At 43.3% G+C, this 17,353-nt stretch overlaps 1 protein-coding gene across 2 annotated transcripts; it reads left to right on the forward strand.

Moving 5' to 3' along the window:
* The first annotated feature begins 3,574 nt into the window (after positions 1-3,574).
* On the forward strand, positions 3,575-12,634 carry tbx18 (T-box transcription factor 18). Of its 2 annotated transcripts, none has more exons than XM_023806861.2 (8): positions 3,575-4,036; positions 4,809-4,989; positions 5,552-5,653; positions 6,242-6,413; positions 7,027-7,194; positions 7,991-8,055; positions 10,150-10,244; positions 10,637-12,634. In XM_023806861.2, the coding sequence occupies exons 1-8, from the start codon at positions 3,811-3,813 to the stop codon at positions 11,335-11,337; spliced, it is 1,710 nt and encodes a 569-aa protein (XP_023662629.1). In that variant the 5' UTR covers positions 3,575-3,810; the 3' UTR covers positions 11,338-12,634. The 2 variants fall into 2 exon arrangements, with proteins under 2 accessions (XP_023662629.1, XP_023662630.1); XM_023806862.2 differs by having other exon boundaries at positions 4,812-4,989.
* The last annotated feature ends 4,719 nt before the right edge of the window (positions 12,635-17,353 follow it).

Below are 17,353 nucleotides of genomic sequence, written 5' to 3' on the forward strand. Positions count from 1 at the left end.
GACATGATCTTGACCGACTGTGATTTATGAAACATCTTTCGATGATTACAAGCATTAACTTTAATTAAAAAATTCTTGGACACTCGTAAGCTAATTTTAATAATGCGGGGAAGTACCTGAACGACGTATTTGGGGCGGGAAATTAATGACAAATGCAATTACGTTTTATCACGGCCTGGGTAATATGTCCCATGTTCCAGGTGCCCTTTGCCTTCAAGGAAACCAAACAAATATCATCTACCGCTAAGTCATCATTGAGGGATGAGATTTTCAAATTCAAAGGCCATTTAAAATGTAAAATGATTAAACTGCTTAATTAACTTTTGATATATACTAGGCCTATACGTTCGCGGCATATGTATGTTTTAAATGAAGTAGTGGTGTGTGTGTGTGTGTATGTATGTATGTATGTATGTATATAGGTCTGTGTGTTTATATGTGTCTGTGTGTGTGTGTGTTCCGCAACTGCTCTTCAAATGTTGTTTTTTCTTCCCCAGAGCGCAATAGTAATACAACATCGCATTTTTCGTTGAGTGCAGGCCCGAAAATTCAGGAATATTAAAATACAATAAAGAAAATCAGAATAGACCCAGTATGTAACAGCACGAGGCCTTATTCTCTCATCAAACACGGAGACAGGAACAAACACGGACGACAGACACGCTGTCATATGATTGCCACCCCAGGAACAAACCAGTACCGAAATCTTTACAATGAGTGCGTAAAAGGATCGCGTTTCTTCGCAAATAAAACCGGCGTTTCTGTATGGGAATAACTGCATGAAATGTATTTTAATTTTACCGAATGATTGTAACATAATAATAATAAATTACTATTATTATTAAATATAGGCCTATAGACGAAAATTAAACAAACAAATAAATAACCAAACAATGAGTATACACCCATCATATGTGTATACTTATTGATACTACCATGACTTATTCTTTCCGTCGATAAAAATAATTTAATGGAATTTAAAGATAGCATAGGTGCCTGTGTGTGTTAATCTTTGCCATATCTGCATGCCGCTCAGTACGTTTGTTTTTTTTTCGAACATTTCTACTGAAACTATACCGTGACCAACAGCAGATGGCACAGCGATCCTTCGTAAACTGGCAACTTCAGTCTATCCGCGATACCTACGGCCACTGAACATATAACGGGACCGATGGCTAACGTCCTTGGAGCAACTGCGAGCCGCGGGCGACCAATTCGGTCACCAGTTCGTTGCCCCGCCGTGTTCGTGGGGTCTACGTGAGCGCTAGTCTTCGGATTAACGAAACAAACCGTGAGCAAGGTGCTCGAATTGTAGGATGTCCATAAGAGCTGACAGCTGTAGACCAAATGTCAGTTACATGGCTGTGTTTTTTCGAGCTAACACACGTACCTCACAAGGTACAGTATCACTATGTAGCTTGGTCCGTTATCCGTACTCCTCGCCGCTATACGCATTTTTCTTTCATCACAACACAAGTCATAGCTATATTAAGAAAATATTGAATTTTAGCACTTCAGTCTTTAAAAAGAAACATTTGAGGCTGTATTAGACTGTTTTACTTTCGCAATAATTTAAGTGTGTGATAATCAAATAGGATGACCCAGACAACATTAAGAAATAATGCCGCCTTGAAGTGATTCAGCGGCCGTAATTTCATACTAAATAACGCATTTGTGGGTAACACTTATTTTAAAATTCCTATATAGTATTAGCCGTTATTTTATAGTGCAGAATATAAATTCTCATTTTTTTGCATTTACCTATCTGTAAAAACAGATAGGTAACGTTTAATAGAGGTTTGGGGTGTAATGACGATTTTAAGCTATAGGTAAAGGTTAAACATTTTAATACGTTATTTTTATATGATTTCTTAGATACAATTTATATGTATTCAGATATATACATACACATATATTAAGAAATGTGAATGGGAAGGCGGTCGCCTCTGTTTACATTTTAAAAACCACATGTAAAAATAAAAATGGTTGAAATGAGAACTTGTTGAAATGCAATATGCTGAACTGCTGTCCGCATATTGTACCCGAACCGGACAGCGAAAGTAGAAGAGCGCGCACGTGGCAAGTCTCCAGCTCGGAGAAATGGAAATATAGCAATGTTTTTTTTTCGTATCTGTATATATAGCATATGAATAACAGTCACTAAAGGATTTTAGAGAAAAAAAAACGAATAACTAATAATGATTTCTCTCTCCCATTTTCATTGCCAGTAGATACAATGATTGTTTTTGTTGTTCAAACTTTGCATCAATTTTCGTTAATTGTTAAAACGTTGAAATTTTGTGAATAAATACGAAAAGTAAGTTCCAGTGTAGTAATAAATCGGGATTAGGATATTTAGATGTTTGTGTGTATAGACATATATACATAAATAAACTATATATACCAGCTATATATAATTATATGCAAATGTCAAAAAGCTATAATGCACATGATAGGCTACATATATTTCTAATTGTAATTGTAATTGTATTTGTAAATGTATTACATGCAATACTGGGCGTCTCAGGAATGTATCTGTTTGCAAAACCGTTTTGAAGACTAATTTCATCAGCACCCCTGAGATCAAGGTGAACCGGAATAAAGCGCCTTCATTGGGTTCTTTGCACAGTCGCGTTTCCCTTGTGTTCAGCAATATTGCCCATTTCAATTATACATATTTACATCGTCCGGAAGATATATATATAGCAAAGTTGCATCGACCTTCTCAGTTCAATGTACTTAAGTAGCCTAATATAAAATCCATAATTCATTTACAAATCTAATGAATAATGTATATATTCTTATTTTAAAAATTTGTACAGCACGTTTTTAAATTAGATTGGTTTGTTATCCTGTCGAACCTGATATTCACATTTTCGCACATAAAGGATGAAACTATACGTGTAATACAAATAAATAATACGTGTCCCGTGCGGTAGCAGATTAGGGTTCGTGTAATTACAGTTCGCAATTAAAAATTCTGACAAATTGCATGTTGCATGAAATACATAGCCTATGTAAAAGCGAACCACTTTATCTAATTTAGGCCATATCTTGATTTTAGTATGAAACACCAAAGAATAATATGATTTGATAGTTAAAATAACATTAGATTTTAAATTTCAAATGCAAAGGTCCGCTGTAGTAAAGGAGTTTAACAAATTTAAAATAATTGCTATATCGAAATACGCTACATATTAGCAAAAGGACGGTGGGCTGCTGACGTTTGCTATTAAATTATATTAAAATACGCGGTGTTTTTGTTTAATTTCATATACATACTGGCATATAATTTGATAATCAAACTGTATAATCCACCATTGGTTTTGATTATCGGGGAGGTAATGAGTAAATATGTTAAGCATCTGTAGCCGTGGTGTGAAAATGATCGCAATGTTTAAGAATGAGTGGAGCTCAGCGTTCGGCAATGATTCATTCACCAAGCCCAGTTAGCCATATTAGGCATCGCGGTCACCCGAAGGGGCGGGATCAAGCGATCCTATTGGCAGGATCGCGCGGTGATTGGCATCCCACTGCCCACCCTCTGGATTCCTGGTTATTGACACTTTTAACAAATCCCATCCACTGCTCCGCCGTCTGCAAGTGCTGACAGATCAAGGCAACAATTTTAAATAGTCGATCTCTTCTTTTCACCCACAGACTGCTAGCAATCCATGCCAGTCTTCGGTGACTAATAGCTAGCAAAGTGGGGTCTCTCAACAGGAGAAGTGAAGGACAAACAACGGCCGCAGATGCAATTTGGGAGAAGTTCTAAAACCTGACGCCTTCCTGCATTTTCTGGATTGTGGTATGGCAGAAAAAAGACGATCGCCGTGCACGATGAGTTTGAAGGCTCATGCGTTTTCTGTGGAGGCCCTTATTGGAGCGGAAAAGAAAAGAAAGTTGGAAGAAGATAGCGAAAGTCTTGAAGAGACGAGCGACGGGTCGAATCCAAATGCGAGCCCACAGCACGGAGCACACAGGACGTGCGCCAGCGACCGAAGCTGTGAGATAGAGTGTCCGAGTGAGGGGTCCCGTAAGTGCCACGCTATATGTTTCTTTTTTAAAACGCACTTTTACTGTAATAATAAAAATAACACAGAAACAGTGACACCGATATTATATACACTATAACAATTTATTACGCATTCGTATTAACAGAAACAATGAAAGCAATCATAATTTTATAGTATTATTCAATATAGCTATAAAAGAGTGTTACTATTTTTCTTAATAACAATTAGAGCGATGATTGACAGATATGGTAAGAAACTTTCTGTTCACAGAATCGTTTTAATCAGTCTATACATTTTCTTATTACTGGTATTTACCATAAAATCCAACACTGGTCATATTTTATTTAAAAAAATAGATTAGATTTTAGTATTTAGGTTTAATTCTTTTATAAACATCTTGTTCAAAGATTATATAAATAAAGCTAATGTTGGCATGCCGCCTATAATTTCTGCTGTCAGTTGCGGCGGACACACATTTGGGTAATAAGCGTATCCAAAAGCTGTGATGTGTTTTAACTGGATGCCATCTTTCGATGCGTTAATTTGCTCTTTCCCCCTTTGACCTTGGTTAAAAACGTTTTCAGAAATTATGGAATTAATTGAAGAGATCGAAATATGTTAATGCACGTAGATAACGAAATTATCGGATTGTATTTTAGTTAAAAAGAGAATTCATTATTAGTACCGTTGCTGTTATGTATCAGTAGCCTACTGCTATATTACTAGGCCTACCTGAATAATAATAATAATAATAATAATAATAATAATAATAATAATATTTGCACTGCGCAGCAGACTGCGGCGAGGTATTGCTGGAAAGTCCCCGGCCCACGTCCCAAACCACCGTTTCCATCGCTGCTGCGCAGGCGGGCTCGGGGCCTGCAGAAGAGATGCGCGTGGATCTGCAGGGATCAGACCTATGGAAGCGCTTCCATGAGATTGGGACGGAGATGATCATCACCAAAGCTGGAAGGTTGGTCCATATTGTGTCTTTTGGAAATCCGCCAAAAGTTTTAAATACTATTTGGATAGACGTACCTTAGGCTAATGTTTGAACTGCCATTTAATTAAAAAAAAGTTTTTTTTTTAAATGTTACGCCACCTCATTTTAGATGGTATTGTAGTAACTCGTACAGCAAACAGATAGCATGTGGAACGTCAGAACTAAAGACAAAAATATGTATATAACTTTTCGTGTGAAGTCGAAGCATAGGCCTATCTTTGGAACTCTTGTTATCGTTTTCGCGTTTTTATTCTTTTTATTTCAAATTCTATTGCAGCAAACATTTCTTAGAATTACTGCTAAAATGTATGATAGTATTAAGACGTATATGCATTTTGTTTTTCGTTGAATATAAAATTATAAAGACTTTACCTTGTGCGCAAATTCAGGTGAAATCTCTAGGCTGTCTGGCGTTGTTTTGAATACGTCGTCACTGTGATTTACTGACGTCTCGGTAGCGATCATTTGGATCAGTAATAATAATAATAATAATAATAATAATAATAATGCACCCTGCGTTTTTCTTGGTCAGGCGGATGTTTCCGGCCATGCGCGTTAAGGTTTCCGGCTTAGACCCTCACCAGCAGTACTACATCGCCATGGACATCATTCCCGTGGACAACAAACGTTACAGGTGAGCCGACCATGTGCATAAAATATTATATTCGATGCCAAAGCGGAGGGAATTTTCTATTGTAGTTTTTATATATCAAAGGTATAAACAAGCAGAGATTTGTTTTCTACGGGCGCTCTGTGTGCAAGACTAAATATTATAAAATATAACTAAATGCATTATTTTAAATAGTAAAAAGCAATATCTATTGCTGATCTACAACAATAATCCGATCTGTAACATTTGAGTGTTTGAGAACTACGAAATTTATTTGTCTTGATACCCAGACAGCATCATGTTTTTGTTTCAACGTTGAATTATAGTTAAATGCGTTGAATTATTGTCAGTGTTAAATTATCAACGTTGAAACTGAATTGATTTTTGTTCAAATTTTCAATATTGAAAAATTGATGGTGGCAAAACCTTGATCCAATGTTGATATAAAGCGAAAGACTGAAGATCAACGTTGTTTCAACCTTTTTGTCTGATATGGAATCAATGTCATTTCAACGTATGTGTGCTATCTCGGTATGGCTCGCGCAAGTTTAGGATGGTTTATTTTATAATTGTATTGTTTGTGAACCGTCTCCTCTGGCTGCGTGCGTGCAGGTACGTGTACCACAGCTCGAAGTGGATGGTGGCCGGGAATGCGGACTCGCCGGTACCGCCGAGGGTGTACATACATCCGGATTCGCCAGCCTCCGGGGAGACATGGATGCGACAGGTCGTGAGCTTCGACAAGCTGAAACTCACCAACAACGAGCTAGACGATCAGGGACACGTAAGCCTTTTATTATACTTTATATACACTTTCATATTGTTAGATTTACTATTATGCCATAGCCGACAACACGCGAAATTGTGGGGACTCGGTGAAAGACAAAATAAAAGAAATAACTCAAACTTGATTTTTAAACAACGAACTACTAGATGGCAGTTTTATAATAATATAAGATCCCGCTAAAAAATAATTTAATCTTGAGGGACAACTGCGTGAAAGTATAAAAATGTATTGCAAAACAGCTAACACTTGGAAAGTGGAATAAAAAGTAAATTGTTATCGAACGTCATTATCATCGCTAAACATCGCATTTCGTTGTTGTGCACTGAGTGCTGTGGTGTGTCAACAATGACCACTGATCACTAATTTACAGTGTTTTTAATATCATTTTAAATATTAGCGTAGATATATGGTAAATGCTAAACTGTTAAAACACTACTAACCATAATGGCTTAATTTATTACTTGAGGTAAGGACAAACCACATTAAGGACAACATAACTGCTAAGAGTTATTTGACTGAATAAAGTACAGGCTTAATATAGTTCTGTAAAGTTACTGCACTAGGAAGTGTTTTCTGATTTTATTATCTTAACCAAACTGTGCTCCTCCAGATAATACTCCATTCCATGCACAAGTACCAGCCCAGGGTCCATGTGATCCGGAAGGAGTGCGGGGAGGAGCTGTCGCCTGTGAAGGGCATCCCGGCTGGAGATGGGGTTAAGGCCTTTTCTTTCACTGAGACCGTCTTCACCACCGTCACAGCCTACCAGAACCAGCAGGTATGAGCTCTGAACTTCTGATGGTTTGAAAATAGAGTGATATAAATGGGGGGGACGTTGTGACCCCCCCCCCCTCCCCCGCCAAAGCTCTGGTTTATACTGAGGCAGGTTTTGGGGCAGGACCTGCTCTTCCTGCTCGCCACAGTGTTGTTGGTCGTGTTGGTCGCACCCTTTCGGCCAACGCGGCGCATTTGGGATGGAGTGCTAGGTTTTCGTGGGGCTGACAGACCCCCTGACCTGCTGGGGTCACACGGCTGATTGTAAGCGGGGCCCTGCCAGGGCTGCCCCGTCAGGGGCCGCGTGGCCGTTCACACCACCTCCGTGCCTCATGCTACTTCCGTCGCCTCGGTAACAGAGGGTCGGCGGCCATGTGTGAAATCCAGAGCCCGGTGCTCCGTTTCTGAAGCCGTTAGGCTAATGAATCTCTCGGCTTGATTCATTTGCATCAGACATCAGACCTTATTGAGCCAAAACAGTAAATTCTCTTCTGCCTCTTTTCAATGGTGGCTCCTAGTAATCAGGCCATCGCTGAAAATTATTTTACCAAAACCAAATAAACACAGTGGAATCAGTGAGAGCTACTTGTCCCATTCAGCGATCTTGGCCCAAATAAATTTCCCAGAATACATATAAAAGTAGCTTTAAAATCCCAATAACAAGAAAGTATGCATTACTCATAATGGACCAGGCAACACAACCTGGCAAAATGACCCAACGGTTGGACTGTAAGTACAGTGAGTTAAAATATGATCAGCTATATAGTCCCTTTAAACATGTGACTTTTTTATCCATACAGATTACAAGATTAAAAATAGACCGGAATCCATTTGCCAAAGGCTTTCGGGATTCAGGAAGGAACAGGTAAGGCAGAAAATGTTTTTTGTTCTTAGTAGATCTAAGGACTTCTAAAAAATGAAATTTATGGTAGCTGCATTAAATGATGGGCCTCATGAATAATTCTTCATACGTGGCATTGTGATTTTACAGCACACATTTTATACATAGTGTGTTTCTGGCTGCGTGCTGTGTTTTTGGGCGTATGCACAACAAGACAAATATGGCCTCCAGGTTTTCCTATCAGCTCCACTTATTATCAATACAGGAATTTTTTTTTTTTTTTTCGTTGTACTTCAAGGATTATTTGTGCGCGTCCGTCAGTTAAAACAGCCGGCCGCTTTTGCACAAAGACGGCGGACATGTGACCCACAGTGAGCACAAGTCATTTGTTTTTGAGGAGAAGGAAAGGAGCGACCGGGCCGAGGTCACTTTCTGGCATTTTGCTGTCGCACATGCAGGCAGATTCCCATGGACCCAGAGAAAATAAATAGCAAGAAAAGGAAATAAAACACAGCACACAATAAATTCATTACTGTCCTAAAACTGCAACTCCCTTCGGAGGGTTTACGTATATCATTAGGGTTCGTTTAAAATATGGGACACTAGAGAATTTATGTGGTGTAGAATAGGGTTTCATACCTAAGAAAGACCCTCGGGTTTGACCCTATAAACATTTAACTCAGGAAAGTACAAAAATTCCCCTTAAAATATTACAGGAAAAGTTAACCGGTTTGCTAAATAAACTAAACCGTTTGATAGCACTAGTGAGCTGGGTGATAAAATAGGACGGAAACATTCAGGCATCTTGTATAAATTATCGCCTTGCCTTCACCTCTGCAGAAGGCCGCTTTTATCTCCACCCTAACTAGACGCAAAAAAGCTCCTATTACTGGAGAAAATGAAGGTGATTTTTTTCCCCCTGCGTCCACCTAATAAATATTTTATTATAGCTTCCTGCAAAATGCCTATGATCCCTTCATAAAAGCAGTGTGAAATCAATTATATCAGAACTGAGCGAGGCCAGTGGTGGATGGGGTCCGCTTCATGTTTTTCATTAGCTCCCCTTCTTGGGGCCGGCCCTGTCTAGCTGACCGAGGCAGTGGTCAGGCAGTTACCCGGCGTGGGACACCCAGATCAAGCACATGTAGCAACTTGCCTCCTTATAGGACAGATTAATACCCCTCTGACACATGACAAATACACAACGACTGACTATTGCCCATTTACAACACTGGTCGTACTGGTGAAATGCCACATAAGGTGCTTTTCCACTGCACCAAGTGCTTTTGGTACGGTACTTTCAGTCCTTTCGCTTTTCCATTGACTTCTGGTCGAGTACCAGTACCGAAAGTGTCAAACCAGCTGGGGTGTTTCTTTGGTACTTCGGTACTTTGGGGTGGGACTTGAAATGGTTTCTTTGTTGATTGGATATGCAAATAGCCTGCCGCTGAAACACAATACAAACGGTGCCTTGAAAACAGTTTTGAAATCAGAAAATAATGTTAAACGAAGTAAAAAAAAAAATGTGATTTGCTCATAAGATCATACACAACAAAAATATACGGATGGCATGACAAGAAAAAAAAAGGATGAGAAAAAGTATTTTGTTGAAGATACTAATACAGCAATGTGAAAATGTAATAAATATTTGGGTATTTATAGAACAAAAACGGAGTTCAGAAATTTCTCTTAAACCTGTCTTTAAGTGATTTAAATGGCAAGGATGAAAATGATTACAATTGTCTCAGGAACGTATGCAGCTCTCATGCAAAAGCAGTGGAAGTAAAACTTTAAACTGATTTTTAAACATATAACAATCTATAAAAGGAATTATAATTAAAGCTAAGTTTCCTTCAACAGGGTAAGAGAGTAAAAATATTATAGCGAAACTTTAACCCCTCCCCCCACTAAACTGTCTGTACAGAATTGAAAGTAAGAAAAAGCCCGATCTTAATCTGACTAGGGATGTAAAAATTGTATGTGCATAACATGTGATGTTTGTATTAACATTGCACACCACCAAGCCCTATAATATACTATATCCTTTTGTCGAATTCAGTACAAAATACCCTACATGTGTTTGCTAAGAATACAAACCATAATCCGTTCTTTCCCTAGGATGGGGCTGGAGGCTCTGGTGGAGTCATACGCATTCTGGAGACCCTCCCTCCGAACATTGACCTTTGAGGATATCCCTGGAATGGCAAAGCAAGGTGCGGCCGCCCTGTCGATGAACATCACGTCGTGCCGAGAGTGCGCGGTTTTAGCGCTGATGTGTCGGAGGACGTGCTCCTTCTGACAAGTAGATATAGCCAAAGCCTGAAGATATCAGTTTCCATTTTTGAGGCACACAAGGATACTATAAATGAGCAGACAAGAGACGAAATTGCAGAGTTTGCATGCTGTAGATTCGAAATAAAGTAACTTTATAGAGTGACGAAGAATTACACTGCTTGTTCATTTGTCAAATGTGCGTATTGACTTAGCTCATGGCTATTTTCCCTGCAAGCCAAAAGTGTCAAACATTACGTTAAAATATTGTATCTTCAGTTCATTTTTGGCCAATGCAGTAACGCAACAATTTCCCATCTGTCCGTCCGTCCAGGAGGCCCGGGGTCACATGGCCTTCTGGCGACCAATGGGAATGGGGCGTCACCTGCTCACGCCCACCTGCTCTCCTCATCCTCGTGCTCAGCTCCGGCCTTCCACCTGGGGGCAGGCATGAGCCCTGGGGAGTACACGGCTTGCAGCCGCTCGGGCCTGGCCCTCAACCGCTACAGCAACCCACTGGCGGAGACATACGGACGACTGGCCAGCCCCGCCGGCGAGGCCTTCTCCACCCCCCGCGCGGCCTCCTATGTCGGGGTGAGCGGCGCCAACATGACAATGTCCACCGGCGACACTGACGGCTTCGGCTGTGGACAGACCAGCTTGCCCATCCAGATCCCAGGCATGCCGTCTCCCCAGCTCCAGTACATCATGCCCACCCCCTCAGGAAACGCCTTTTCAGCAAATCAGAGCCACCAGGGAACCTACAACAGCTTCAGACTCCACAGCCCCTATGGCTTGTACGGATATAACTTCCCCACGTCCCCACGCCTGGCAGCCAGCCCAGAGAAGATCTCCTCCCAGGGTACCTTCCTCGGCTCCGCCCCCAGTGGCACCATGACGGACAGGCAGATGTTGTCGCCCATGGAAGGGCTGCACATGCTCAGTAGCGGCCAGCAGAACCTGTTCGACTCTCGGACTTTGGGCCTGGGGGGCCTGACGAGCAGCTCTTCTCAGGTGTCGGCACACATGGTCTGACCTCAGCGTCCCTGCAACAGCCCCCATACTCCGGGGTGGGGTGAGGGGGGTGGCATCCAAGGACCAGGGCCATGACTTTTTGAGTTCTGGCTTGAGCCCGTGGATGGGTAGCGGCCCACAGGAGGCCTGAGAGCGGCCCGTTCACGGCTCTGCGTGGGACAACTGGCCGGTCCTTCTCTCTTATATTCCCAGCTGTGGGTGGGACCGATCTGACGGCTATTCACAAAAAAGATTTCCTATGGCTAAAATGGTTCGAGTGTCACATGAGACCCCTCTGTACCAGCACCATAAGTTTCCGTGGTGACGGACAAGCTGCATTTCCGCACATGCAAGCTCTGCTGCAAAGGCCCAACGTGCGACAGAGCCGTGTAGAGACATCGTGCTGGTAGACTGACACCCCAACATCGCATAGAGGAAGCACTTGGCTAAATGGTGATCAAACGGCCGACTCGCCGGGCAGACGTAAGCCCAACGGCGCCGCAGGGCAATAAATAAACTGCGTTAAGAGGCACGTTTTTGGAATCGCGAGGAAAAATCCCCCAGATGTCACACAGCTGTTTGGTGGGTTTCGCAGTTTTTATTTGCTGAAATGATATCGGTGGGACTGACGGAGAAAACAACTGACGTATAATTTAAGCATTAGCATGCATGTTTTTTTTTAATCCTTCTTGTGTTTTTTGCGACGATGCGAACAGAAACCGAACCGCGCTGCCTGCGGGACGGGAAATAAAAACGCCTGCAGCAGCTGCCACCTGTGCACTTTCAATGAATGAGAGGTCGGCCTGTAAGGGGCGGGGGGTGGCTTCCATTCTGCCCCCCCCCCCCAAATTTTAGCGACGTTTTTGCTGTCTGCAAACCCTGTCCCCTTGCCTCAGCCGAGCCTGCAGAAAACGGAGGTGGAGGGGGGGGGGGGGGTCCTGTTTTACAGCTGGCTTAGCCTACAGGAGAGCCCTGGGTGTGAGTGCTGCCCCCACCCCCCCGGTCCTGCCGATATGGGGGGGGCACCCAGGGAAAGTACTCTTAACATGACTCACATTGCCTGCCGTGTGGAAAAAGCATCTCTAATATTTTTTTTTATTAAAAACAATGTAAACTATTATTCAGTTGGACAACAGCTTTCATTCTTAATTTTTTTATCGTTGTTTCTACAAGTGACTGTTGTTCTTCTTTTTGTTTGAATGTCGAAGGTATAATGTAGCTTTTTGTAAGTAAATGTTAAAGATGTTCTTCCCTCAGTAATAAACAATGGAATTATTGTCCCTGCAAAGTTTAACTTGCAATAAAAGTGTAAATCTAATGCAATGCAGCATATTTCCTGTCTTGCGAGAGAGCGGCCGTGTGTAATGATTGCGAATTGTACCATTCTGTGACCCCCCCCCCCCCCCCCCCCAAGCATGGCCTAGAAGAGCTAAGGATGCACTCTGCAACACTGGTGGGCGTGACTTTAAGGGGCGGAGTTTAATGGGGTGTAAAATGCGATTCCAGGGAACAAGCACTGCACTGTGGTTGGAGAGCAGGCTTGTCCGATGGTGGCAGTAAGCGCGGTAAGCAAACAGGGCTGTACCCTGACCCCCTACCCCGGCGACCCCTAATTCCGTCCTGTCATGACAAGGTGAGGGCTGTGACAAATGCCAAGCACATGCACATTCAGGGCAATGGAGGGGTTTCTTATTTTTATTTTGGAACAGCCAGCCCGCAGTCCCTAACTGACAGGTGTCGGGGGCTCCTGGTATGCCGACAGGGGAGGGGGGGCAGGTCGGGACCTGGTGCATGGATGATGTGCCAGTCATTATCAGCAAATCTGAGAAATTAACACTAGCCTGCAAGCAGGTGGTGAGGTGACACTTTTGGCATGGGGAGGCGGTGGGGGGGGGGGAGGGGTGGTTGTCACTCCTTATAGCCTGATGAATTGTAGAGGGTCTTGGGGCGGGGGCGGGGGGGCCGGATGGCTTGGCAGCTTAGAAATGCCTTCCAAGCTTGGGGCAGATTCACCACACGCGTGTCCTTTGGGGGAAGCCCCACCAGCCCCACCTGCACTCGCCCCCACCCAACAAGGCCCTGGGCATCTACAAAGGCAAGTTTTACCAGAACACTGACAAATCAATCAAAATCCATAAGGAAACAGTTATTAATTAACAATGAATTATGTGCTGCCCTTTCAGCTGGTCAGGATTACACAGGCCTACATAACAGAAATAAAATGAAGTCCTTACCGCTTATATTTTTAGTCACTGATCACTAGGTCAGGGTCAGGCTCCCAGACAGGGCTTTCAGGCAAACAAACACACGTTGAAGTCATTAATTAATTTGCCTGAATATAACGATTTTACATCGTGGAAGATATCTGTAGTGCAGAGGGAAACACAGAGTCAAACCGCCGACAAGAGAGATCAGAGAAAAGAAAAAAAATGTTAAAAAACAAAAGCGATTGTTTAAACGACGGTCCAATTATAAGCCGGGACACTGAGGCGACAACGCTAATAAGGAAAATGTGAAATTAAGGATTTATAATACAGTTTCGATGTAATGGGGAGTATAGCCATACAGTGATTATCCTGGCTACATCTCCCATCATAACTATAAGAGATCTGTAAAACATTAAAGATTTTTGCTGAGGCTGAAGGAAGAGACACGCCTGCTCATTGTTAGTAATCAATTTAGGACAAGCGTTCGCTGAAATGTACTTTAATAAGGAGTTTTTAGCAATAAATCATAATAACCAGCAAACAACTAACGGAGACTAAACAACAACAGAGCAAATCATAACTCCGGTCCGGTCGCTAAAATGAATTTATATGATAAATAATGTATTTAAATTTTTATAGCATTGGAAAAAAACACAGTTATTATGGTCGGCGAACGCGTTGCCAAATCCTGTGATGGTCATGAATGTTAGTTTTTAAGCCGATTTACATTTTTATATTCAGTCCACATCTAAGGATCGCCGCTCTGGGATGGATTTGATTTATTCGGCTCAGCATCTCCTGCGGTCGTTTTAGACATACAGGCACTTATTGGACTGAAAACTCCCCTAATTGCACTAAACTACCATGCAAACTTATATTGTAGGAGCTACTTGAAGGTTAAACGAACGTCCGTCTTTTCGGTCTGGAATTAGACCGGTTTTTATGTGGTTTTTGTGTCGTTTTCTGTCGTGAGTCGCCGTGACCACGATGTAAGCGGGACGTCAGGCGGTCTAGAGGTCAGTCCGTGCAGAGATGTGCATGGAAAAGGGGCAGAGATCGCCAGCGGGAACATCAAACCACCTTCCGTGGCTCATAATTTCTGCTTCTTTACGACAAATATTGCTTTAATATAAAAGTAACAGTCATTATGCAAAACACTACATCATAAGCAAAAGTACAGCCTAAACACAAATAAAAGTTGGATCCACTTTATATGATTTATTGATCCCAGCAGTATTAAGAAATGAACATCTACTGAAAAAAAAATATTTCTCGTTAGCCTCCTTTTGCTCCTGGTTTTCGGTGTTGTGAAAAATTCCAGTATATCGGGCAATAAATTGATGAATGACACGACTCTGCACTTTAAATTACATAAAATCTGAAGCAAATTTGCCGTGCTTTGTCCCTGGACATGCAGCTGTGTTTTATAAGTACTGTACTGGGGCCTCAACAGTTATGACCTTAACCTGAATGTCGTTGGTCGTTCCTAAGAGGTCTCCTGCTGTTGGACCTTGTGGTGGGTATCCAGTCTGAATCTGCAGAGTAAATTCTCTAGATGTGTACAAACTGCTTGTTGACCTGAGAGGAAGATCAGATGAGGAATGTGATGTGCTGATGTGGATTTAGTGGGGTATCCCCAATTTACGTGTGTCATTGACACTGGGTAGAGACCTTTGAAGATACTGCTGTCCCTTTATGAATAGCGCAGGCTAGAACAACCCCCCAGTTGGTGATGGGGGTAGGAGGGACCCTGACAGACTCCTATGACCTGTTAATGTCCTTGGGGGGTATTTGATGACAGTGGCAGGAATCTGATGCTTACTGGTGGAGTCATCCTGGTCTTTGTCATCCCCCTCACCTCCGTTGATTAATGAGCCTGACAGAGGTTGTTCTTAAGATTTATATTTGGCAGCTGAAGCCTGAGCGGAGATTTTGCCTTAAAAATGATGGTGTGACACAATATTTTGTCACCGAACCGAACCGTGTTTGCATACACGCCGAAGGGTGGCCATTTGTCACTGGCTGGAGTTAGCGTAAACCCTTACCCCCGCCCCCACACCCCCAATACATGACAGGAAGCCAGGCGCTGTGCCAGCCGATTGCCTGAGCATGCCGTCCTGATTTATCGCTGCCCTTTAATAAACAAACGCTTTTCTGGGCCTGAGGACAGTGCAGTAACACGTTCAGCTTGACGTGCGCTAACAAATAGGATCAGATCAGAGCTGGACAGTTAATCTTTAAATAGTTTAATGTGCAAGATGCCCCCCCCCCCCCCCTTCGCAAGCCACCAGCTTGATGGTACTTAATACACGCCCATGTGCACAATGTCGGCAAGAAGAATGTCACAGGATACACTTGTGAACGTTCCAGCTTTCAGGTCATATTCTGGGAGGGGGGGGTGGTTATTTTCTTACACACGCAGCTGAGTTGTCACAGTCATTAGCACCCATATCTGTTTGGGGGAGGAAGGGGGTTAACACAGGATAGCCTTGGATCTGGACTGGGGAGACCAGGGCTCGTCATTTATAGCACAAGCTGGTCTATCAATCTTAATAGGGCCTCGAAGTGTAAAAAGCTTACAAAATGGCAGACACGTTTGCTATTCCTGCCTGGGGAGGGAATCTGAGCTCCCCAGGGTAGAGATGTGGTGGTGGGGGGGGGGGGGGGGAGAGCTTTCAGAACGGTGGAGTGTCAGCACCCATGCGGGCACACTTACAGAAGTGAGGTGGGGGGGGGGGGCTGTTGCCTGTTGCTGCGAAGATGCCGTACAGCTGAGGACAGTGTGGCTAAACAGGATGGGGTATAGTGGGGGGGGGGGGGGGGATACAGAGTTAGGGAGATAATCAGGCAGGGACACCCCAGGAGCCACAAGGTCAGCTAAAGGTTGGAATAAGGTTGTTGTGTTTGTATGGATTTGAGAACAGGACACCGTGATTGGAAACAAGCTGGATGCAAGGAAATGAAAAGGAAAGTGAGGAGCAGAGCGGTGGGGTGTGAAGCTGCTAGAGCCTTTGGGCCCCATGAAAGCATTTAATAATGGGCCCCCAACCCAGACCAATTCAATTATGTTCCAAAATTTGGAATCACTTTAACGTGCCCCCCCACCCCCCCCCCCAGATAGTAGGGTTATTAATTTAAGTCAGCGCTGTCTGAAACTCAGTTGACGATGAAATGTCAAAGAGGGCTCAATATGTCTGCTTTGAAATTCTAATTTTAAAAAACACGCACGTCATCAGCGTTATGAGCGCTGAGTTTGTGATGTGCGACTTCACTATGAGAAGCTGGTCAGGGTTTGGGGACTCAGGTCTAGAGAAATGCAGCGGGGCTGCACTGCAGGCGCGGGTCCCAGCGTCTGCACAGCTGGCCGTGTTGCTGCACTGCAGGCGCGGGTCCCAGCGTCTGCACAGCTGGCCGTGTTGCTGCACTGCAGGCGCGGGTCCCAGCGTCTGCACAGCTGGCCGTGTTGCTGCACTGCAGGCGCGGGTCCCAGCATCTGCACAGCTGGCCGTGTTGCTGCACTGCAGGCGCGGGTCCCAGCATCTGCACAGCTGGCCGTGTTGCTGCACTGCAGGCGCGGGTCCCAGCATCTGCACAGCTGGCCGTGTTGCTGCACTGCAGGCGCGGGTCCCAGCATCTGCACAGCTGGCCGTGTTGCTGCACTGAAGTTGCAATCAACCCGTTTGTGGCACCTGCAGCAGAATTTGATTGGATGTGGAAGACAGATCAAAAATTTGTTATGGGACTTTGTCTGGTTTACTTGAGGACCTCATACAATATCTGTATGTCATTTTTTAAGAGGCAATAAACTATTAAGTAGTCTAAGCAAACAT

This window comes from Paramormyrops kingsleyae, chromosome 19 (assembly GCF_048594095.1).
Source record: "Paramormyrops kingsleyae isolate MSU_618 chromosome 19, PKINGS_0.4, whole genome shotgun sequence".
NCBI lineage: Eukaryota > Metazoa > Chordata > Actinopteri > Osteoglossiformes > Mormyridae > Paramormyrops > Paramormyrops kingsleyae.

Coding starts and splice junctions, on each gene's coding strand:
- tbx18 (XM_023806861.2), top strand. CDS start 3,811: ATGGCAGAAAAAAGACGATCGCCGTGCACGATGAGTTTGAAGGCTCAT. Junction 4,037..4,808: donor GTGTCCGAGTGAGGGGTCCC/GTAAGTGCCACG, acceptor TGCACTGCGCAG/CAGACTGCGGCGAGGTATTG. Junction 7,195..7,990: donor CAGCCTACCAGAACCAGCAG/GTATGAGCTCTG, acceptor TTATCCATACAG/ATTACAAGATTAAAAATAGA.